This window comes from Bicyclus anynana, chromosome 14 (genome assembly GCF_947172395.1).
Source record: "Bicyclus anynana chromosome 14, ilBicAnyn1.1, whole genome shotgun sequence".
Classification (NCBI taxonomy): Eukaryota; Metazoa; Arthropoda; class Insecta; order Lepidoptera; family Nymphalidae; genus Bicyclus; species Bicyclus anynana.
In genome coordinates, this window is record NC_069096.1 from 1,713,610 (window position 1) to 1,738,751 (window position 25,142).

The window sequence follows — 25,142 nt, forward strand, 5'->3', positions numbered from 1 at the left end:
GATTTTCGTCTATCAATATTAAAGTAAATGTCAATTTATAATATTTTTAGCCTACAGTCTACTAAAATGTCAATTGTCAACTGTCGTCCGCAATGTCAAATGTATAGACTTTGACTGACATTTCACTTGTCATGTCATTGTCAACCTCGACTGTCTGTCGTTGTCGTGTCGCTCTTTTCTTTGAAACTTTGAAATTGATTGTGTCTGATTTTATGCAGCATGGTTCATGGTTATAAAGTGTAAATGACGTGTTTTTCTTGCGGATATTGTAGAATACGTGATTTCCAATAAACATGACAGACAGCGAACCCCAAATTGGTCCAACAGAAGACCAGCCGCAGGAAAAGACCGCAAAGCAACTGGAGAAAGAGGCAAAAAAGGCTGCCAAGTTGGAGAAATTAAAGGCAAAGTTGGATAAAAAGAGCACCGCACCAGCTGTTCAAAAAGATAAGCCTGAGGTAAAAATAATTCATTTTAAAATATCATTGTAATTTTTCAGACTTACAAGTATATATGTTAAGGAGCTATTTCTAACTAGATTTATTTTGATTCTTCATGTATGTACAACGCGACAGTGAAAGGTGTACGTGTATTGTTTTAAACATTGCATCAGTTCCGCGGGTATTTGGTGTGTGTTTTTTTTTTTTGTATAGTTCAAGGTTATTTTATAATTTATATTGGTTAATATGTAGAAAATAACCATAGTTTTCAGTTATCTTTTGACTTATATTCCTAGTTTTGTTTCTGATGTTAAAATTTTTGCTTCAATATTTATCTGTTGATTTGGTATCTAAGGTTGAGTATTTACCACCGTGCCATTTAAGAGTCGCTGGAGAGCCCAGTGGAATAACCTCTGCCTCCAATATCTGAGAGTATAGGTCTGAATCGCTTCAGTTATGTGCATTTGAAAGTAAATATCACATGTCTCAAACAGCGAAGAAAAAACATAGTGAGAAAACCTGCACACCTGAGAATTTTCTTAATTCCCTGCGTGTGTGAAGTTTGCTAACCCACATTGGGCCAGTGTGGTGAACTATTTGGCCTAAACCCTCTCATTCTGAAAGGATACTCGTGAGCCAGAAATGGGTTGATAATGATGATGATGATTTGCCATCACAGACACCATCACATTTATAGCAATTGTTAAGACAAAGTGACTCAAATGGTTCTCTTCAAGTCCCTTGACAACCTTTTTAGTACTCAATTTTTTGAGTACATGGGGTCTACCTAACTATCTGGGCTTTCATACTCTTCAAAGGAGCTCAGCCCTTGAGGCTGTGAGCTTAAAAATAATCAAATATTTGAAGACAAATATGTGATGATTTTTCTAGAGCCCTCTCTAACAAATTTACTGTGGGCTCTCATACAGGGTGCTCGGAAGTATTTCCCATAACTCTGGGATTCTACTCTTTACCAAAAATTAATTAAAAATGTTCAAGGAACATGTGTTGTAAAATTAATATTTTGGGGGAATAAAGAAATACTTCAGACAGTTTTTTTAAATTTTTTTATTTTCTTCTAAAGACCTGAGACATAATATAACTATAACATAATATAACTTTACATAATATAATATTATCTTAGGGCTAATTACTATTACACTTATCTAAATTATCCTTCACTATTTTTATAAAACCATGCATTTTGGCTGGCAAGCTTCTTAAAATAACTTGAAACAGATGATAAACAAAATTTGTATAATATTTTTCAGAAAAAAGTAAAAGAGACCAAGGAATGTGCTGTGTACACAGCTAACACTGCAGTGGGGGATAAGAAGGATATATCTGATTCTATGCCCGATGCATACAGCCCACTGTATGTAGAGGCTGCGTGGTACTCTTGGTGGGAGAAACAGGGTTTCTTCAAACCTGAGTATGGAGTAAGTTTTGATACTATAATACAAATATTTATTTCAAAATATACTTCTCATCGAACTACTGTTCAGGAGGAAAGTTTAAATGTTTTTTTTTTTATATGAAAAGTATATTTTTGGTCTAAACATATTATTTGAAATTCCCATATTTTTGGGGGTGAATTAATAAATTATAACCTAATTCCATTATGTAATGGCAAAAATTTTTCAGGAGAATTTAATTAAATGATTCTCCTGAAAATTAAGAGATTTACTTTAATATACAAGAAATCTATTCTATTTAATTTGATCCTATACTGCAGAACACTTTTTGCAGTATACAAATTTCAAAGAATGTTCAGTTTAATTTAGTTAGACAAGCTTTATATCACAAAGTGAAGCAAAACATCCTGAGGAAACCTGCATACCAGAGAATTTTCTGAATTCTCTGCGTGTGTGTAGTCTGCCAATTACCATTGGGCCAGTGTGGTGGACTATTGACCTAACCCCTCTCATGCTGAGAGGAGACTCAAGCTCAGCAGTGAGCCAAATATGGGTTGATAACAACGATAACTACGAACAACACAACTGTACAGGGAAAATTTTATCATACAATTTATGCAATTTCAGAGAAAGTCTGTATTGGAACCTAATCCAAAGGGAAGTTTTGTGATGGTGATCCCTCCCCCCAATGTAACTGGGTCTTTACATCTCGGACATGCACTTACGAATGCTGTAGAAGATGCTATCACCAGGTGGCATAGGTATGTTAATGTCACTTGTTCACTTTTATTGTTAATTGCGAGTTGAGCACCTAAAAGCTGGAGAGTTAGTAGAGCAATGGCTCTCCTATCAGAAACTGCCGTAATCTTACACTTGAGGGTATTTTAATGTTTTAAACTCACACAACTCATACTCATCTACTTAGACTTAGGCTAATTGCAGATGCCAAGTAATCTTAATTCCTACTTACATTATGAATGTGAAAATATGGATGTTTGTTTGGATGTTTGTTACTCATTAACACTGCAACTACTTAACCAATATGCTGAAATTTAAAATGAAGATAGATAATACCCTGGATTAACACAGGCTTCTCTTCATCCCAGAAAAATCCATGGTTCCCGGAAGATTTGTAAAAAGAACGAAGTCGCGGGCGTCCGCTAGTATTTTAAAAATAAAAAAAACAGCAAAATAAAATCAGTCCAACCTATTTGAAAGACCTGGTGGCTAATTAGCACCCTACCGGCAAAAACGTAAGCGATTTACTGTTCTGGTACGATATCCTGTATAAACCGAAAGGAGTGTGGATTTTCATCCTACTCCTAACAAGCTAGCCCGCTTCCATCTTAGATTGCATCATCACTTACCATCAGGTGAGATTGTAGTGGCTAACTTGTAAAGAATAATAAAGAAAATTACATCTTCCTCTTTAGTTTTAATTTAGATTTGAGTGTACATATTTCAGGATGAATGGTCGCACCACACTGTGGAACCCGGGCTGTGACCACGCTGGCATTGCCACTCAGGTGGTGGTGGAGAAGAAGCTGTGGAGGGAGGAGCAGAAGACGCGCCACCAACTGGGGAGAGAGGAGTTCATCAAACGTGTGTGGGATTGGAAAAATGAGTGAGAACACTTTTTATTCTACTTGATATTCTATAAATAGTATACTAAGTGCACTTAAAATAGTGCTGTTACTGTTACAGAAATAATAAGACCCTAAAATACATGGCCAAGAGCTAGGCCAAATTCATGAACAAAATTGTCTGTTATTTTTTGAAACGAGTATATCTTAAACGAGTATATCTATCTTATACTAAACTAGAAGTTGTTGACTGTTTATACCATTCAAAAAGGGATATAAGGGAAATATTTTTAGGGAGCTCTAACCAACGAACATGATTACAACTATGAAACATCGATTCTATAGAGACAATTTTTTATATTTGCATTAGATCATTGATCATATACTTTGACAGAAAAGTAACGTGTTGGGTGTCGCGTATCTGAGGCCGAAATTTTGCAAATTAAGCTAAAATAGTATAATTGAATTTTTTCAGAAAAGGTGACAGGATTTATGAACAACTACGCTCACTTGGCTCGTCATTCGACTGGTCTCGCGTCCGCTTCACGATGGATCCGTCCATGTGTCGAGCGGTCAACGAGGCGTTTATACGGCTGCACGACGCGGGCGACATCTACCGCGCCAACCGACTCGTCAACTGGTCATGTACTCTCAAGAGTGCCATATCCGACATTGAGGTGGACAAGGTGGATCTGCCCGGGCGGACCATGCTGTCTATACCGGGATATGACAGCAAAGTAAGTTGTTCCACTCACCGAAGTTAATCGTCGCTCAATTAGATCATTAGCTTCAAGGTAAGTCACATCAAGGATTGAAAAGATATATACAGTGTGATAAGCTAAAAGCTATTAAGCTAAAAGGCTGGTTATATGCTTCTTTTTAAATCAATGAACAACTACGCTTACTGGGGTCGTCGTTAGACTGGTCTCACGTTCAATTCTCGATGGATCCGTCCATGTGTCAAGTGGTCAACGAGGCGACAACTGGTCATGTACTCTCAAGAGTGCCGTATCCGACATTGAGGTGGACAAGGTGGATCTACCGGGACAGACCATGCTGGCTATACCGATGACAGCAAAGTAAGTTAAAGCCACTCATTTAGATTCTAGTGACATATGTCTATTATAAAATCTTTGGTTTTAGTAGTATTAGACATGTGATATTTAATTACTTAAAATGTACATAACTGAAAAGTTAGAGGTGCATGCCCCGGACCGGATTCGAACCTACGCCCTCCGAATCGAAGGCACAGGTTATATTACGTGTCTCAAACGGTGAAGATAAAAACACCGTGAGGAAACCTGCATACTTACCAGAGAATTTACTCAATTCTCTACGTATGTGAAGTCTGCCAATATACATTGGGCCAACGTGGTGGACTATTGGCCTAATCCCTCTCATTCTGAGAGGAGACACGAGCTCAGCAGTGAGCCGAATATGGATTGATAATGATGATAATGATGATTCCTTAGACATTTTTAATTAAATTTCCTTAACACTTAGGGACCCGCGCTTCAAATTGCAACACAAACACTCCCTACCGGGTCCTACGGACCCAGAAAATATTACGTGTTTATTCAAAAACTTCTTAATAAAAGTGTTTGGTAATTTTAAACATTGTTAATGATGTCCAAAAAATAAACAAATATTTAATAAAATATGATGAACTTCCGCAAAGTAACGCCTGCTCCTATCGTATATTTATTGCTTTACTTAATGAATACAACTCTAGAGTTATGGGAAATATATCCGAGCACTCTGTATATTATATTTACGAACTAATTTGCAGGTAGAGTTCGGTGTGCTGGTGCATTTTGCGTACAGAGCGGAGGACTCGGACGAGGAAATAGTGGTGGCCACCACTAGAGTGGAGACCATGCTAGGAGACGTGGCAGTCGCCGTGCATCCCAACGACACCAGGTAATTGCCTGCCTACTAGTGTCACCTGATGGTAAGTGATGATGCAATCTAAGATGGAAGCGGACTAATTTGTTAGTAGAAGGATGAAAATCTACTATTTTTTCTAAACATATTAAAAATGTGGGTGTAGATCGCTAGTCATTTTACAACTAATAATAATTATAATTAACCAGCTGACGCCGCGCGGTTGCACCCGCGTGGTTCCCGTTCCCGTAGGAATATGGGGATAATATATAGTCTAAAGCCTTCCTTGATAAATGGGCTATCTAACACTGAAAGAATTTTTTAAATCAGACCAGTAGTTCCTGAGATTAGCGCGTTCAATCAAACAAACAAACAAACTCTTCAGCTTTATAATATTAGTATAGATTGTTCTTATATTAATAATTTAGATTAATAAGCTCAGAACAATCAATTAAAGTTTTGAATAACATTTTATAAAAAAAAATCCATAATTTAAAATAAATGAGTTATGAAATGACATGTGTTTTCTACCTTCATTTATAATTAATTTGTTTGTTAGTAAACAATGATTATTGAGTATGGCTTTGTTAGTGTACTTGTAGTTGGTAGCACAAATGAAAGGTAGACTTCTTTACCAAAGACAATTTTACAAAAATGGTTGTATAAAATAAATATGACAGTGTTTTAATCTATGTAGGATTTACAACTTTTGGGAGCACGCATAACTCCGAAAAAAAAAACGGTTTTTTTATGGGTGATACGGCTGATACGACGGTAACTACGCCCCTGTGTATGACATACGTCAAGGTTAATGAGTTGGTCTGTGGGTTATTAACACGTTCGCTGCGGTACGGGGTCGATTGACCTCGTACGTCTAGCTGCTTCCAGAGTTACGGGGCCGATAGACCTCGTACCGCACTACCAAGTTTTAGTACGAGGTCAAAAAACCTCGTACCGCAACAGAGGAAAGTACAGAAAAATCAGGCCGCAGCGAACGTGTTAAGTCATAGGGCTTATTAACATAGGGTTATCTCCTCCGAAGTGAGGTCGGGCCCAGGTAAGATTCCTCCCCCTTTTAAGTTTTCCAACCCCGTTTGGGGTTGATGCTTTAAGACCTATGGGTTGGTCAGAAGGCTTATGTGGCCCGCTACAAGTTGATTGAAACATGTTTCCCACTAACGCCGATGGATGGCGCCACACGCCAGTTGTGTCGCGCTAACGTTTTTCTACTTCTGATACCGTAAATACATTCGTACACTGCTTACGAGATTGAACGGATTTTGATGAAATTTGGACTTTTTTGAAGATCATACTTCTGTTAAAGATGTTTATGGTCTAAGAAATTATTATGAATGTGATACTGAATCTCTGATTTCACACTGTGCACTCTAGTGTTGGGTAGGACATGACTTGAAAAAGAGTTTGTAAGTGTTGCCTCTTTTTTGTACCGAGGCAGTACAATGTCCCACTTCAAATGAGGCGAGGCGTACTGAAGCTTGGCACTACATTTGAATTTTGAAGTAACGAATACAAATGTCATATTTGAACTTTGTTTGAAGCAACGTGTACAAATGTCATGTTTGTACTAGTACAATAATATAGCTTAGTAATCATAGATTTACGATTCGGTACAAGTATTCTATGTTAGTAATAGTTTGTCTTACATACTGATATTAAATGCCAAACTTATTTTTAACCTATATAAAATAGATCGATTCACCTTGGTTATTATATTTCAGTTTTTAAATTGTTAAGTAATTTTTATTTTTATAAAATGTCAATTGAATAAATCCAAATTCAAAAAATAATATTTCTAAACGCATCGTATACTATTTCCGTCGCGTTAAGGGATATAGTACAAAATTATATGACAGGACCACAGAATGACGTCCCATTCGACTTTTGTACTAGTGTCTCGCTTTCTCTCGCGTACGGGTAAAGCAACTACCGCGACAGAAAATGTGAAGTAGTACATTTTTAAATGTTGAGCCGCTCTTACATTGTGACGTCATGTACGGGACAAATGTCCTGCCTCTTGTATGTCCTACTCAACGCTAGTGCACTCACAGTTCTGAGTTCATAATCATAATCATACGTTACATTGTTGGACTCATAAGCTAGAACCAGAAGTAGAAGTCAGAACTGTACAAATACATGACTACAGGCAACTGTTTTATCATAATTTCGTATACCTTGCCTGTTGTTCAATAATGTTTAAGTATAGCAACAAGAATGTTAAACAGCCTATAAATAATAATCAATTGTAGTATTTTGCTAAAATTCCGCCAGAACTCTGCGATAACGTCACCCAGACTTTATAAAAAAATTGTATTTTTTAAATTGCCAAACTTCGAAATATTTACTTCAATAAAGTGTTTATATGTTGGTAAAAGTTTTAATAACATTGATTTGAAGGGGAAATAGAAAAACAAATCACTTATTCATCATCATTCATCATAATAAGCAACCCATATCCGGCTCACTGTTGAGCACGATTCTCCTTTCAGAATCGGGATTTTGATATTTTTGATTAATTTCAGATATAAGCATCTCATTGGGAAGAATCTTGTACATCCAATATTAAAGAGAAAGCTGCCCATAATAGCTGATGATTATGTTGACATGAATTTTGGAACAGGTAAAAGGAATGATATAATTTTAATATTGAATTTTATTTTTTGAATAAAAACATTCTTTTTTCATGTTAAACCTACCGTTTGTGGACCATTTTTCACACATATGACTTGAAAATGTTAGATTTTTAATTTCAGAAAAATTCCAACCTCTTTAAACCTGGGTTGAACTTTTTATTCCTATTGAATTTCACATTATATCGATAGTCAATGTAATCTATTACCGTGAGCAAAATTTGAGTAATGACGGACTTTTATAAAAAAATTCAACCCTTTTTAACCCTTAAGAACTTACTTCCTTTTTAATGTTAGACAAAGCGTATGAAGACCAATTTTACAAATATATCTTGATAAATGACTGATTATTATTTTTTCACAAACTTCAACCCTGTTTAGCCCTTCAGGGGTTGAATTTTAAAATTTTTTACAAATAGTCAACTGACGTGTCAAAAGTGCTTGTAAACTGAGCCTACTTGAAATAAATGAATTTTGAATTTGAATTTGAATTTTTTGAATTTGAAATTTGTAGGTGTGGTGAAGATAACCCCGGCCCACGACCCCAACGACTACGAGATAGGCAAGCGCCACAACTTGCCGTTCATCACCATTTTCGACGACGAAGGCAGAATGTTGGACAACTGTGGCCCATTTGCTGTAAGTTTCATAATAGAATATTTAAAAAAAAAAACTTTTATCCATTGGAATAAAACATTACTCGCTCATGATTTTGACAGCCTCCGTGGCGTAGTGGTATGCGCCGTGGATTTTACAAGATGGAGATCCTCAGCTGGAACGATTAGGGTTTTCTTAACAGGTCTTCGGCTGTGGCTAGTTGCTACCCTTCCGGCAAAGACGCACCTCCAAGTGAATTAGCGTTCCGGTACTATGTCGTGTAGAAACTGAAAGAGGTGTGGATTTTCATCCTTCTCTTAACAAGTTAGCCCGCTTCCATCTTAGACTGCATCACCACTTACCGGGTGAGATTATAGTCAAGGGCTAACTTGTAAAGAATGATAATAAAAAAATTAACAAAAATTCTTTAAAACCGGTTAATTGGTTTAAGCGTGAATGAGTAACAAACTAAGCAACATAAACCTCACTTTCGCATTTATAATATGGATTCCAGGGCAAGAAACGCTTCGACGTGCGACGCGAGATCATCAAGACACTGGAGCTCGCTAAGTTGTACAAAGAGACCAAAGACCACGCGATGGTCGTGCCGCTCTGCAGCCGCTCCAAGGACGTCGTGGAACCGATGCTTAAGCCGCAGTGGTGAGTGTACCTTTCGTCATCATCATCGTCACAGTCATAGTCATCATCATCGTCATCGTCATCGTCATAGTCATAGTCATCGTTATCTTCAGCGTTATAGTCATAATCATCGTCATCCATAGTCTTAGTCATCGTCATCTTCGGCGTTATAGTCATCGTCATCCATAGTCATAGTCATCGTCATCTTCAGCGTTATAGTTATGGTCATCATCATCCATAGTCATAGTCATCGTCATCTTCAGCGTTATAGTCATAATCATCGTCATCCATAGTCATAGTCATCGTCATCTTCAGCGTTATAGTCATAATCATCGTCATCCATAGTCTTAGTCATCGTCATCTTCGGCGTTATAGTCATCGTCATCCATAGTCATAGTCATCGTCATCTTCAGCGTTATAGTCATAATCATCGTCATCCATAGTCTTAGTCATCGTCATCTTCGGCGTTATAGTCATCGTCATCCATAGTCATAGTCATCGTCATCTTCAGCGTTATAGTTATGGTCATCATCATCCATAGTCATAGTCATCGTCATCTTCAGCGTTATAGTCATAATCATCGTCATCCATAGTCATAGTCATCGTCATCTTCAGCGTTATAGTCATAATCATCGTCATCCATAGTCTTAGTCATCGTCATCTTCGGCGTTATAGTCATCGTCATCCATAGTCATAGTCATCGTCATCTTCAGCGTTATAGTTATGGTCATCATCATCCATAGTCATAGTCATCGTCATCTTCAGCGTTATAGTCATAATCATCGTCATCCATAGTCATAGTCATCGTCATCTTCAGCGTTATAGTCATAATCATCGTCATCCATAGTCTTAGTCATCGTCATCTTCGGCGTTATAGTCATCGTCATCCATAGTCATAGTCATCGTCATCTTCAGCGTTATAGTTATGGTCATCATCATCCATAGTCATAGTCATCGTCATCTTCAGCGTTATAGTCATAATCATCGTCATCCATAGTCATAGTCATCGTCATCTTCAGCGTTATAGTCATAATCATCGTCATCCATAGTCTTAGTCATCGTCATCTTCAGCGTTATAGTTATGGTCATCATCATCCATAGTCATAGTCATCGTCATCTTCAGCGTTATAGTCATAATCATCGTCATCCATAGTCATAGTCATCGTCATCTTCAGCGTTATAGTCATAAAATTCAAAATTCAAAATTCAAATTCAAAATTCATTTATTTCAAGTAGGCTCAGTTTACAAGCACTTTTGACACGTCAGTTGACTATTTGTAAAGATTCTACCACCGGTTCGGAAGGCAGGTTCTGCTGAGAAGATACCGGCAAGAAACTCAACAGTTGCTCTTTTTAAAAAAGTCATACAGTATTACAATTTACATTTGATAACAATTAAATTACAATTTCTTATAGTTTTATTTCCTGTGTGAAGGTGGAAGCTGATCCAACGGCCTCCAAGCACCTTTGTCGTTAAGGAACTCATCAATAGTGTAGTAACCTCGACTAAGTAAATGTTTTTTAACACATTGCTTAAAGTTGTGCATTGGCAAGTCCATCACAGTCTTGGGGATCTTGTTATAGAAGAGTACACCCAAACCCACAAAAGATTTTTTAACTCTTTGGAGACGATATGCAGAAATAACTAACTTATGCCCGTGTCTAGTAAGACGTGGGTTTACATCTCCTTTTCGTTTGTACAAATTAATATTTTGTCTCACATAAACTATACTGTTATATATATACTGACAGGCTACTGTTAAAATGCCTATTTCTTTAAACTTTTGACGAAGGGACTCGCGTGATTTTAGTTGATATATTGCTCGAATTGCTCTTTTTTGAAGTACAAATATAGAATGTATATCAGCAGCCTTGCCCCACAACAAAATACCGTAAGACATTACGCTGTGAAAGTACGCAAAATAAACAAGTCTAGCTGTATCAACATCAGTAAACTGTCTTATTTTTCCCACTGCAAAAGCAGCTGAGCTGAGTTTACCTGACAGTTTTTCTATATGAGCACCCCACTGAAGTTTAGAATCCAAGGTCACTCCCAGGAAAACTGTGGAATTCTCTATTTCTTAATCATCGTCATCCATAGTCATAGTCATCGTCATCTTCAGCGTTATAGTTATGGTCATCATCATCCATAGTCATAGTCATCGTCATCTTCAGCGTTATAGTCATAATCATCGTCATCCATAGTCATAGTCATCGTCATCTTCAGCGTTATAGTCATAGTCATCGTCATCCATATCATAGTCATCGTCATCTTCAGCGTTATAGTCATCGTCATCCATAGTCATAGTCATCGTCTTTATCGTCGTCGTCGTCGTCGTCGTCGTATATTGGGAGTACTTTTCCTAAAAATATCCGGGACAAACCAATTATTAAACATTGTTAACTTTCATTAATGATAGTTTGGCCAAGACTTTTTGAGGCAACCTATTACTAATATATTTTTAACATACTAAATTTGATATAAAACACATTTTATCCATTAAACAGATGGGTGAAGGTCGTTTTTAATTGCCTAATATCCGTATTAAAAACTACCTTAACCCATCTGTTTTATGGTATAAAACTTTAATTGTTTAGTTATTTTGACAATGAAGGTACATCCGCTGCGACACGATGGCTGCTGAGGCGATCAAAGCGGTCAAGAGCGGCGAGCTGAAGATCATCCCAGACATGCATGAGAAGATCTGGTACCACTGGATGGAGGGCATCCGGGACTGGTGCATCTCGCGCCAGCTCTGGTGGGGCCACCGCATACCCGCCTACCGCGTCACGCTGCCCGCTGCCGAGGTAAGGTACCCACACTGTATAACTTCATGTAACATCACTTGATTTAACGACATACTGGCTAAAGCGTCTGCATCACGTGGTTTTGATTTGTCTAGCTAGCCTTCCATACAATGATACACTCTATATAGCATTACATCTTAGACCATTAATAACTGGACGTGGTTCGCACGAAAATTCACTAACAAAAAAATCTGTCGTTTTTTGAAGGGGACAAGGTAAACTCACACATTGAAAATATTTAACACCATTAAATATATTCTGTGTCCATACACTACACATCACTATAAATTTTACTCGCAATACACACACGTGTAATTTTTACACAGAATAACAAAACATCGCTTAGACTATCCACAGAATATATACATAGAATATTCGATTACTTGATCGATTTTTTGCTGTTCCGTCAAAAGAATCTACTTTCTTTTATAACAAATTTGATAAAATTAAGGTAGAAATACTTACAAATGAAACGTTACTCCATATTCTACTAAACTACAAGTTTTTGGCCGTTTTTTATGCCATTCAACTACACAAAGTGGCATTTTTAAGGAGCTCTTTACACGACGAAAACGATTACTACAATGAAACATCGATTATATAGCAACAGTTTTTATAAAGGTGTTGGATCATTTTTGATCTTTGCCAGAGGGGTAACGGTTAGCGAGGTAGATCCCGTTATTAATGGTCGAAGCCCGACACATATTGTGTAAACTTCATGTGACATCACTTGATTTAACGACAAACTCGCTAAAGCGTCTGCATCACGTGGTTTTGATTTGTCTAGCTAGCCTTCATTACAATGATACACTCTATAGCATTACATCCACTCTCAATAACGACAACAATTAATTTTGGCAACTTAAAAGTAACTTAAGCATATTTTATTGCAAAACGCGCAGTTGTGAACCGTTCTGTTGTTGCTTTACTATCCTAGCCCGTAATACACTCGATTGTGGACATCATGCAAAAAAACTATCTAAGAAATTCGTTCTTTTGTTTACAAATTGGGATTGCACGTGTAGACTGTTGTTGACCATGACTTATAAGTAGAAGTCATGGACTTAATACGTTATCATGTTCTTATTTGCTCACAAACTTTCAAACTGTAAACATAGTTAGTAAAAGAAAATGACTTTGTATTGACAAAAAAGTTTTACTCGTACATTTTTCATCTTTCCATTAAACGACAACTCTATGACGCCATAAAATGTACAATCCCTTTAGTGTTGTTATATAGAGTTTACACTATATATGACGTACTATCCGACACCTGCGACTTCGTTTAGGTGATTGAGTCGCACGGCATGGTACCACGCTACCGGATGCCGTCCAGTGCACTACCATAGTAAATGCGCGCGTGGTACCTATTTAATTATTATTTTGTTTCGTAATTATTTTAAAACAGACAATAAAATTTTGATATTCATTAAAATCAAATTATGTTAGGGGCAATTAAGTTCACAATTATAATACTTGTGACTTGTGTATTGTACTTATTACGATAAGGATTAATAAATATCCGCTCCTGCTATTGTATTGATAGGCAATTAAGTATTCATTGACTCGCGTCTCTCTTGCTCTCCTCTGTTGTCATACCTGTCATTTTCACACATTGTGCTTTTGTAATGTATTTGATGTGAAAGACTCTAATGTTATATATGTACGTATTATTATATGTTCATCATCATAATCATCTTTATCAGCCGATGGACGTCCATTGCTGGACGTAGGCCTCCTGCAACCTGCTTGATTTCCTCGGTGCATCTATTGGTGGGTCGACCAACACTGTGCTTTTTTTGCGGTGTCGCAATTCCAGCACCTTGGGACCCATCGGCTCGTACCCATCGCATCGGCAACGTCCATCGGCTCTTAGAACTATGTGGCCTGCCCATTGTCACTTTAGCTTCACGACCCGTTGAGTTATGTCATTGTCTTTTATTTTATAATAGCGCGCGCGTCTTTGTGCGCGTAGAAATCAATGTAAACTTTACTATTTCACCACTTTAGGGGCTCAATTTTAAAAATTCTTAAATCACATTATATTTTGTATTAATTTTTATTGATGATTGATGAACAAATTTTTAATACTGTAACTTAAAAAATTAAAGACTTTCCATACAAACTTTGAACCCCAATTCCACCCTCTTCTATTTTTATTTTAGGGTCAAAAGTACTCTATGTTTTGCTCCAAGGTCCCATTTACCATCACACCAAAATTCAACTTGATCGGTTCAGCCGTTTAGCCATGAAAAAGTAACAGACAGACAGAATTACTTTCGCATTTGTAATATTGATAAAGATTATATTATTTTATATAAAACTAGCTGACATCGCGCATTCAACCGCGTTCCCGTAGGAATAATGAGCTATCTAACACTGTAAGAATTTTTCAAATTGGACCAATAGTTCCTGAGATTAGCGCGTTCAATCAATCAAACAAACAAACAAACTCTTCCACTTTATAATATTAGTAAAGATAATATAGTATAGGGGTACGCTAATATAAATGAGTAAACGTATAGGGTACCTATCCAGCTTGTCTTTAACGCCAGATGTGGTATTTTCACGCCGCAAGGAGCCCCGCCAGGTGATCAAGCCGCGCCGGCGCCGCACGCGCTCCGGCCGCAAGAAGGACGTGCGGCGCATGCGCGCGCCCCCACCCGCAGTACGTGTGCCTCGCGACCTTGTCTCTGCATGCTCTCCCATTGTGTTGCATTCCTCATTTGTCCATTTGTCCATTTGTCCATTTTTTTTTGTTGCATTGTGTTGCATTCGTCATTTTTACATCTATTTTTGTTACATTCCCCATTTTTGTGTCTATTTTTATTGCATTCCCCATTTTTGTGTCTATCTTTATTGCATTGTGTTTCATTCCTCATTTTTGTGTCTTTTTAATTGCATTGTGTTGCATTCCCCATTTTTACATCTATTTTTATTGCATTCCCCATTTTTGTGTCTATCTTTATTGCATTGTTTCATTCCCCATTTTTGTGTCTATTTTTATTGCATTGTATTACACTCCCCATTTTAGTGTCTATCTTTATAACATTGTGTTTCATTCCCCATTTTTGCGTCTATTTTTATTGCATTGTGTTTCATTCCCATTCTTGTGTCTATCTTTATTACATTGTGTTTCATTCCCCATTTTTCTGACTATTTTTATTGCATTGTATTACATTCCTCATTTTTCTGTTTATTTTTATTGCATCGTATTGCATTCCCCATTTTTGTGTCTATTTTTATTGCATTGTGTTTCATTCCCCATTTTTATTGCACTTTGTGTTTCGTTTCCCACTATCATGTGTCAATTTTTTATTGCATTCTCCATTTTTATGTATTCCATTGTTCTGTTTTTAACAAATTCTAAAAAAGATGAGGTTTAGTTATATGTCGTATTAGGTTAACCCGCATATTTCATTATAACATTTTTTTCAGACAATTTAGCAGGTTTATTCACTATCTTTGACATATGCTAGTTGGCATATACGAAATTGAAATTCTATGTAAAAATGTTATCCGGTACTTACGTGTGGATATCACACAGTACGTAAATGACATTTTGTCAATAGATTTGATATTTATTTTTTAAAGGTTGATAGTAAAGACCAAAATAGTGAATAGGCCAGCAGACAGACAGAATAAATGTTCATTATTAAAATTACATGATTTAAATATAAATAATAAATGATATTTTGTGGAAACCTGATATGTACGCTCATAATCGAAATTGAGTCCAATCATTTCACATCATAATACTACTAACTAGTAATGTTAAAGCTAATTTGTTATAGTCCATTTCAGGCCAGCTCCATCTACTAGATAGAGTTGAAATGAAAATTTATTGTTTTACCAAGTTTACATAACTGATTGGGCTGGGACCTTGTTCTAAGTCCTGTATCAGAAGGAAAAAAAAAATTTTTTTTGTTTAAAAAATCCAACTAAAAACATGGTAAAGATGATAATGAAAATCCAAGATTTATAGATACAACAATGAAAATCGAAACTACGAGTGTCATTTGTCCCGCCGCTATTGGTCGACAAATAGCCGCGCGTTACAGACATACAAGACAAGTGCGAAAAAGGCTTTTTTTATATTTTACATGTAAGCCCATGACTACAATCTCACCTGTTGGTAAGTGATGATGCAATCTAAGATGGAAGCGGGCTAACTTGTTATAAAAATCCACACCCTTTTCGATTTCTACACGACATCGTACCGGAACGCTAATCGCTTGGCGGTACGTTACTTTAGCAGAAAGAAGAACAATGGGTATCCGCTCACAGCGAAGAGGAGGCGCTATCGAAAGCCGCCGCCAAGTTCGGAGTACCTGCGGGAGACATCAAACTGGCGAGAGATGAAGACGTGCTGGACACGTGGTTCTCCTCTGGACTGTTTCCCTTCTCTATCTTCGGATGGCCGGACAACACCGAGGACTTGCAGGTATTGAGAGGTTTTGAATATTTAACAACGCTTCAGGGTCGGTAGCCATGTGGCACGAAGGTTCTCTCTTTCTACAAACGCTAACGCTTCGAAAACTAAAAAAATGTATGCGAATGACAGATCCGGTCGACAACTTGATCGCGTTATTAAACGCAAGCTTTTGGGAAAGGTTTATTATGGTGTTAATGATTATATTAATGATAAAAAAGCTTAGCGTTAAACTGTAATATACGACTGTGTGCTTAGTTTTAAATGAGTTTGTAAAATGGTGGTAAACAAAAAAAAACCCTTGGCTGAATTTGTTGTGGGCTCTTCTCGGACCAAGGCGCGTTTGGAACCCTCGTAACTTTAGTTTTAAGTTTTTGACTATTATTATTAAATTACATTAAATTATGACATAATATTGACCTTTCAAAAGTGCTTGTAAACTAAGCCTAATTGAAATAAATGAATTTTGACTTGACTTTTTGACATGTCGATAGCAAATATCATTCCCATCGTTCGTTACCAACCCATATTCGGCTCACTGCTGAGCTCGAGTCTCCTCTGAATGAGAGGGGTTAGTCCACCACGCTGGCTGGTATGCAGGTTTCCTCACGATGTTTTTCCTTCACCCTTTGAGACATTTGATATTTAATTTCTTAAAATGAAACGTTGGAGATGCATGCCCGGACCGGATTCGAACCCATACCTTCGGGAAACAGGGGCAGAGGTCACATCCACATATCATGGCTCTCGTGATATACTTATCTCTCTATTTTAAACTTATATGCAATATATTTTCAGGCGTTTTATCCCGGAACTCTGCTCGAGACCGGCCACGACATCCTCTTCTTCTGGGTGGCCAGAATGGTGTTCTTTGGACAACGGCTGCTCGGCAAGTTGCCTTTCAAGTTAGTAATTTTTTTAACTATATGACAGATGCAAATTTAGTGACAATCAACTCTTTTGATATACTTCTGTTTCATTTTTACTACTGTTTTGACATAATATGTCACATGGATATAGTGAGTTTTTTACGTTTAAAGTCAAAGTCAAAATTCATTTATTTTAATTAGGCTTAGTTTACTAGCACTTTTGAAAGGCCAAAATTATGTCATAATTTAATTTAATCTAATGGTGGTAATAATAATCGAAAACTTAAAACTAAAGTTTATTAAAATATAGTTAATTAACGAAATAAACATTTTGATTAACAGATTAACCTTTAAGTTAACTTTTAAAAAATGTTAACGGACACGTTAACTTCCGTTAATATGCAGAAGTCCGTTAATCGTCAATCCAATGCCTAATGGTTCAGACGAGTAAGAAATGAAACAAGTTCCGGGCGGCGCGTGGCAGCGAGTGAAACAAATACAAAATTAGATTTATTTTCTATTTTAAATAATAAACACTATAAGTACTTAAAAACAATGTATAGTGAAGTTTTTTCTGAAAGGTTAATTAATTATCACAGGAGTTGTGTATTTTTGGTACATAATAAAACATCTTCGTTTACAGAGAAGTGTACCTCCACCCCATGGTCCGAGACGCTCACGGGCGGAAAATGTCCAAGTCCCTGGGCAACGTCATAGACCCCGTCGACGTGGTGCGAGGGGTCAGCTTGGAGCAGCTGCACGCGCAGCTGGCGGACTCGAACCTGGACCCGCGCGAGATCGAGAAGGCCAAACAGGGTCAGAAGCAGGACTACCCTAATGGCATACCTGAATGTGGTACTGATGCTTTGAGGTAAGCTTAAGCTTTAAGCTTTACGTAAGCTTTTGACGGCCTCAGTGGCGCAGTGGTACGCGCGGTAGATTTACAAAACGGAGGTCCTGGGTTCTGACTGGTGAGAGGCTTCGGCCGTGGCTAGTTACCACCCTACCGACAAAGACTACCGCCGAGCGATTAAGCGTTCGGTCGCAGTTGGTCGATTTGTGCTGTCTCAAAAGTGTGATGAATATCTAGGTGACGACTGATACTGCAATATATAAGAGTCTAAGTTACTAAAAATGCCACTAAAAAACTCGCTGTGGCAACACCACATTTACTGTATCACAAAGATCTGACGAAGACAAAGATCAAGAGATTATAGAGCAACCAATCATTATTGATAGTTTCATAAAATTATTAAAATCATAGTGGAAATTCGAATAATTACCAGACCAGAATTACAATACATATAATTTATTTAGATGATATTGACTTGAATTTATTTAAATGTAAATTATGAAATCTGCTATCTAAGCACCCATAACGCATGATGCTTTGGGGCTAGATAGTAAGTTTTTTCAAACATAATATATTATTTTATTTATATTAAATAATAATATTGTTTTCAACAGATTTTTAATACAATTGTTTTCAACAGATATTTAAAATATGAACATAATATTAAGTGGATGACAGAACACAGGTTTAGCCTGTAGAAAGATAGATAGATATACTTTATTTGCACACCACAAAGACAAATACAAGTGAAATAAAAACAAATTAGGAAGAGATCAGCATACAAAAGGCGGCATTATCGCTAAGTAGCGATTTCTTCCAGGCAACCTTCAGTTTAGGAAAACTTAAGGACATCAGCAGGTGGCGCAAAACAAAAATAACCATAGTATTAGTAATACACATACATACAAATAAATTACATCCTAATACATAAACAATATTACACAAATACCTACAATAATGAATAAAATACATATCAAAATATCTAATAAATACATTATATTGAAGAGAAATAATATGCCTAAAATAATAGCCTATGAAAGTCAATAAGTGACTAAAGTGCCCTTATTTAATTTCTACTATTTTGTGTCGCACTATATGTCCAGAAATACTCATCTAAGATGATGAAAAAATGTTGTTTGTGTGTGTCCCCAGATTTGCCCTGTGCGCGATGACGCAGGGCCGCGACCTGAACCTCGACATCCAGCGCGTGCAGGGCTACCGCTTCTTCTGCAACAAGCTGTGGAACGCCGCCAAGTTCGCGCTCATGTACTTCCCGCCCGACACCAGCTACGAGGTATTGTTTGTATTTGTACACAGAACCCCAGCTACAAGGTATTGTTTGTAATTGTACACAGAACCCCAGCTACTTTTTGGTTTTGAGAGTTGTTTGACAATATTTCTGTAACTTAAAATTAAAACACAAGTTTTCGATTCGAGACGAACTTATATTATCCTCATGAATACTTGCATGGTGACATTACACCAACTATCTAACTTATAAAAGAGATTGCATTATCCAATGCGGAGGATGATATAACTAGCTACACAAAGATATTTTTTGTATTTGTACACAGAACCCCAGCTACATACAAGACCGTGTTTGTATTTGTATACAGTACCCCAGCTATATACAAGGCCGTGTATCTATTTGTACACAGAACCCCAGCTATACACAGAGCCGTGTTTGTATTTATACACAGAACCTCAGCTATATACAAGATCTTGTTTGTATTTGTACGAAGAACTCCAGCTATAAACAAGATCTTGTTTGTATTTGTACGAAGAACTCCAGCTATAAACAAGATCTTGTTTGTATTTGTATACAAAACCCCAGATATATACAAGGCCGTGTATCTATTTGTACACAGAACCCCAGCTATACACAGAGCCGTGTTTGTATTTATACACAGAACCTCAGCTATATACAAGATCTTGTTTGTATTTGTACGAAGAACTCCAGCTATAAACAAGATCTTGTTTGTATTTGTATACAAAACCCCAGATATATACAAGATCTTGTTTGTGTTTGTACAAAAAACTCTAGCTATATACAATATCTTGTTTGTACACAGAACTCCAGCTATATACAATATCTTGTTGTATTTATACACAGAACTCCAGCCACATACAAGATCTTGTTTGTATTCGTACACAGAATCACAGCTACATACAAGACCGTGTTCGTATTTGTACACAGAACCCCAGCTATATACAAGGTGGATTTACAAGACGGAGGTCCTGGGTTCGATCCCCGGTTGGGCCGATTGAGGTTTTCTTAATTGGACCAGTTCTGGCTGGTGGGAGGCTATGCCGTGGCTAGTTACCACCCTAATGATAAAGACGTACCGCCGAGCAATTTATCGTTCCGGTACGATATGGTGTAGAAACTGAAAGGGGTGCGGATTTTCATCCTCCTCCTAACAAGTTAGCCTTTTTCCATCTTAGACTGCATCGTCACTTACCATCAGGTGAGATTGCAAGGGCTTGTAAAGAATAAAAAAAAATTAACAAATTCACTTTATAATCTACAGGTCCACGAGCCTGCGCTGCCTCAGGGCTTGTCCTCGATGGACCGCTGGATGCTGTCGCGGCTGGCGCTGGCGGTGCAGCGAGTCAACCAAGGCTTCAGGAGCTACGAGTTCCCCGCCGCCACCACTCACTGCTACAACCTGTGGCTGTACGACCTTTGCGATGTCTATTTGGTGAGTCAATATACAGGGTGTCTCGTAATTGATGCATAAAACGTAAATAGTAGATACACCATCTAATTATTTGAAACTGAATTAATTAGTTTTGAAAAAATCCCAAGTCATTAGTTCCGTTACTGTTTAAAGTTACGTCTAAGTTTAAGTAGTTCTATCGTTAGACGTGGATTGAGGCTTGGTGTTTGCAGTGAGTCGAGCCGTGTTAGCCCTGTGGATATGACCTCCGATTCCGGAGGGTATGTCTTCGAATCCGGTCCGGGGCATGCACCTCCAACTTTTCTGTTGTGTGCATTTTAAGAAATTAAATATCACGCCTCCAACGGTGAAGGAAAAACATCGTGAGGAAACCAGCATACCAGAGAATTTTCTTAATTATCTGCGTGTGTGAAGTCTGCCAATCCGCATTGGGCCAGCGTGGTGGACTATTGGCCCAACCCCTCTCACTCTGAGAGGAGACTCGAGCTCAGCAGTGAGCCGAATATGGGTTGATAAATATGAATGAATGAATGTTTGCAGTCATATGGAGTGTATTTGTAAAGCGATTTAAAAACATCATGTTTAATGTTCGCAGGAATACCTCAAGCCAGTGTTCGGCCAGGGTTCGGAGGAGCAGAAGCTGGGCGCGCGGCGCACCCTGTACACCACGCTGGAGTACGGGCTCAAGTTGCTCAGCCCCTTCATGCCGTTCATCACCGAGGAGTTGTACCAGCGGCTCCCGCGACAGGACGCCAGCTGTCCGTCCATCTGTGTCGCCGACTATCCCACTGTGAGTTGCCACTGGCGTATATAGCGGGTGGGCCAGGTGAGCCGGGCCCACCCTAGAATAGTCCAGTGCCCACCCTAGGATACTGGGCTACCAATTTGAAATTCTACGATGGATTGATTCGAACTTTGTTTTATTTTTATTATTTGTAAATTTGTAATTTGTAAATTAATTTGTAAGATCTGTTAACTTTTGCACGCCAACTATGGCAGGATATGTGTTAAAATATAATATAAGACCTATGTAAATGTACCATATTCTGGCGAAATAAATTGATTGATTGATTGATTGACGCCGAAATACGAATAATTTTACACAAAATATCATTTAAAATATCAAATAATAACAATTACAACTTATAATAAAGAAAAACCTTTAAGTAATAAACATTTTGAAAAATATATTAAGACCATTTCTGATACCTACTATAGATACAAAGAAATAATAAATAATAAATAAATAAATAAATTATAAATAAGTCTAGCCGTTTCAGAGGTCTGCAAATATTGCTAACGAAATTTTTATATTGAGTGTCGACTCTGTTCAGTGATATGTAGGCCCATCCCAGGACCACCCTAGGCCCGTTCTGGTATGATGCCGTATAGAAACCGAAAGAAGTGTGGATTTTTATCCTCCTCCTAACAAGTTAGCCCGCTTCCATCTTAGATTGCATCATCACTTACCATCAGGTGAGATTGTAGTCAAGGCCTTACTTGTAAAGAATAAAAATATATATATATATTACTTGTTTTATACAGGAGTCAGATACACCGTGGCGTTCAGAAGAGTTAGAAGCCAATGTGGAGACTGCCCTCAAGATAGTGCACCTCATACGTTCCACGCGCTCCGAGTACAACCTGACCAACAAGCAGAAGACCAGCGCCCATCTGGTGACCAGCGGAGACCAGGCCGAGGTCAGGGAACTGTTCGCCAGTCTGCAGTCCCTGGCCAACAGTGAACTGAGCGATGACCAGCCACCGACCGGATGTTCCATACTGACTGTGTCTGATAAGATTGAAGTGCATTTAGTGTTGAAGGTTTGTTTCACTTTCTTTGAAAATATATCACTAAGCCTCTTTGAGCGGCCTCATACAGGACCAGGTTTCATCCATTACAGGAGAGAAGAGAATATTAATCTAATGTTCTCGGACTAATTAGACAAGGACCTGCCTCACAAGATGTTACTTTTCTGTCAAATTCTGTCAACGATCTAATGCGATTATAAAAACTGCCCCTATAAAATCGATGTTTCATAGTTGTAATCGTGTTCTTCGGTTAAAGAGCTCCGTAAAAATACCTTTTACCTCAAATTAGCCGTAAAGACTAGCCTAGGTGGTGGTACAACAATAATTCAACCCAAGATCGGGTTATAGAGCTTAAGTCTGGTCCTGTGGGCTGTAAAACTTTATTTTATTGATTTAAAAGTGTACTTTAGCAAATGGAAATGTTTACAATACGTTGCCTGTAGTGTTAAGATGAGCTTGCTCCATCGCAACGAAAACAGAGCATTTACAATTTCACCGCTACTGGAGCTTTAGCCATGTGGTACGTCGATTCTCTTTCTACAAACGTCCAAAACATCCTAAGCATGCCGTAGATATATGTTGTTGACACATATTAAGCGAACAAAAGTAATTACATGATATTCATACATTTTGGTTTACAGGGACTGATAGATCCGCAAAAGGAGATAACGAAACTGGAGAAGAAGAAAGAGTCGCTGAGTCAAACGATAAGCAAGTTACAACAAGCGATATCAGCTGACGACTACACCACCAAGGTGCCGCTCGAGGTGCAAAAACTGAACTCGGAGAAACTTACACAATCCCAAGGAGAGATGGAGCGGTTGCAAGCCGCTGTAGAAACATTGAAGCTTATGTGATGATTTGCTAAGATTTTAAACGCAGATATGGCATGGTGGCATTATAGACAGCCTATGGAACTGAGTCTTCCCTGCGCAGTCCAAAATGGCACTCTTAGGTGAGGTCGGAGTCTCACAGTGGTGTGTATAAAGTTCTTGATTAGGGTAGGCGAAAAAATACAATTTATAATCATTGACCATCATCTTATAATAAAAGGACGCACAATCATGTGGAAAATTTGGTATAGAAAATTTGGTAAAGAAAATTATACCTTTAAATATAGTCCAATATTCAATAAAATCCCAAATTCAGAGCAAATTCGACCTTAAGTATTGATTTTAAGGTTGAATTTGCAAATGTGACTACTTGAATTGAGTGTCAAGAAGTTGTGTTTGGCACTCATTGAGTGGGGACGTTTTTTGGTCGCAAATTGTGCATCCACTTTTTAATGGGAGATCGATGATTATAATGCGTCCTTAAGGTAGGCACTAAGCAGTACATTTTTGTATGCACGAAGACCAGATGGCGGAAGGCCAGAACCATACCCCGATTCTTTGACAGCCTTTAGAAAGGCGTTAGGATAGCAAAAATTCTATGATTAGCCTTTATGCATATCTAGCGATTTAAATTTTTGACGTGTGACTTGTTAGCGAAATGTGTACAATTTTATACCTTGTTGTTAAGTGAAATGTTGCAAATATCTTTGAATATTTATTTTAAAATACTCACATTCGAATGGAATGTAATAAAATACATTGTAAAAACTGTTGTCCTTTTGACTGATACAAAGTAATGATTGAGATTTGATAAGTTGATTATTGTTTTATTTTGCTATTTTCGCGAAAGTATCAAAATACAGACTAAATTTATTACAATACAATTTCATATTGTGTAGACAATATCTCCTGAGAAAGCTCCATTTTGAGATTTTTTTTCTGCTTTGCCCGTCGATTTTTCGCGGAGAAATGCGGAGAAGCAAAATAAATCGATTATTCATTGTTCATAATAAACTTCTGCAAAATGACTATTCAGAAATTGTAAAGACTTGTAAAGTATTGTGAAGACTATACATACAGATTTCAGTTATTCTTAAATACCCACAATTGTTATGCACTAAGATCAGAATCCAGTATTTTAATTTCAAAGTACCAATAGCTGCGTGGTTATAGGGACGTTCTGAAATCCGACAGGTCAATGGGTTGAACCATGCGTAATAGTTTTTTATTTGAATAAACTGTCTTGCTCTTACTGAACAACTTGCCGAAAGTGAACTTTGATTTTCTTTAATAATCTTTCGATTAATATTAATTTATTACTCTGATCTTTTATTTTAATAGAAATGTTACCTTCCTATTTATTTGCCTTTGTAAACAATAAATATTTCAGTTTTGTGCTTCAACATGTGTTTTCTTTCTAAGAACCTATGAGGCCTCATTTCCAAAAGAAATAATTTTGCATTTGTTGTGTAGGTATCTATGGGGAAGCTACTATGTTTAGATAATCTCTGTAGTCAAAGCTCTGTACCTACTCTTAAATCTATGTAACAGTATGTTGGAAAAAATCAAAACAAAACTTGGCAACCATTTGAAATAAGGAGATTGGAGGATAGTATCTCAGACCAATTACCTTTTATAGGACCTGCTT

At 37.5% G+C, this 25,142-nt stretch overlaps 1 protein-coding gene across 4 annotated transcripts; it reads left to right on the forward strand.

Moving 5' to 3' along the window:
- Positions 1–156: 156 nt before the first annotated feature.
- On the forward strand, positions 157–24,897 carry LOC112057895 (valine--tRNA ligase). Of its 4 annotated transcripts, none has more exons than XM_024098493.2 (19): positions 157–458; positions 1,712–1,879; positions 2,483–2,616; positions 3,321–3,479; positions 3,914–4,175; positions 5,228–5,358; positions 7,863–7,960; positions 8,485–8,609; positions 9,082–9,227; positions 11,822–12,014; positions 14,593–14,682; positions 16,270–16,458; positions 17,245–17,351; positions 17,959–18,186; positions 19,321–19,462; positions 20,700–20,870; positions 21,445–21,639; positions 22,395–22,673; positions 23,303–24,897. In XM_024098493.2, the coding sequence occupies exons 1-19, from the start codon at positions 294–296 to the stop codon at positions 23,516–23,518; spliced, it is 3,198 nt and encodes a 1,065-aa protein (XP_023954261.2). In that variant the 5' UTR covers positions 157–293; the 3' UTR covers positions 23,519–24,897. The 4 variants fall into 4 exon arrangements, with proteins under 4 accessions (XP_023954261.2, XP_023954262.2, XP_023954264.2 ...); XM_024098494.2 differs by having other exon boundaries at positions 16,273–16,458; XM_024098496.2 differs by lacking the exon at positions 14,593–14,682 and having other exon boundaries at positions 16,273–16,458.
- Positions 24,898–25,142: the final 245 nt, after the last annotated feature.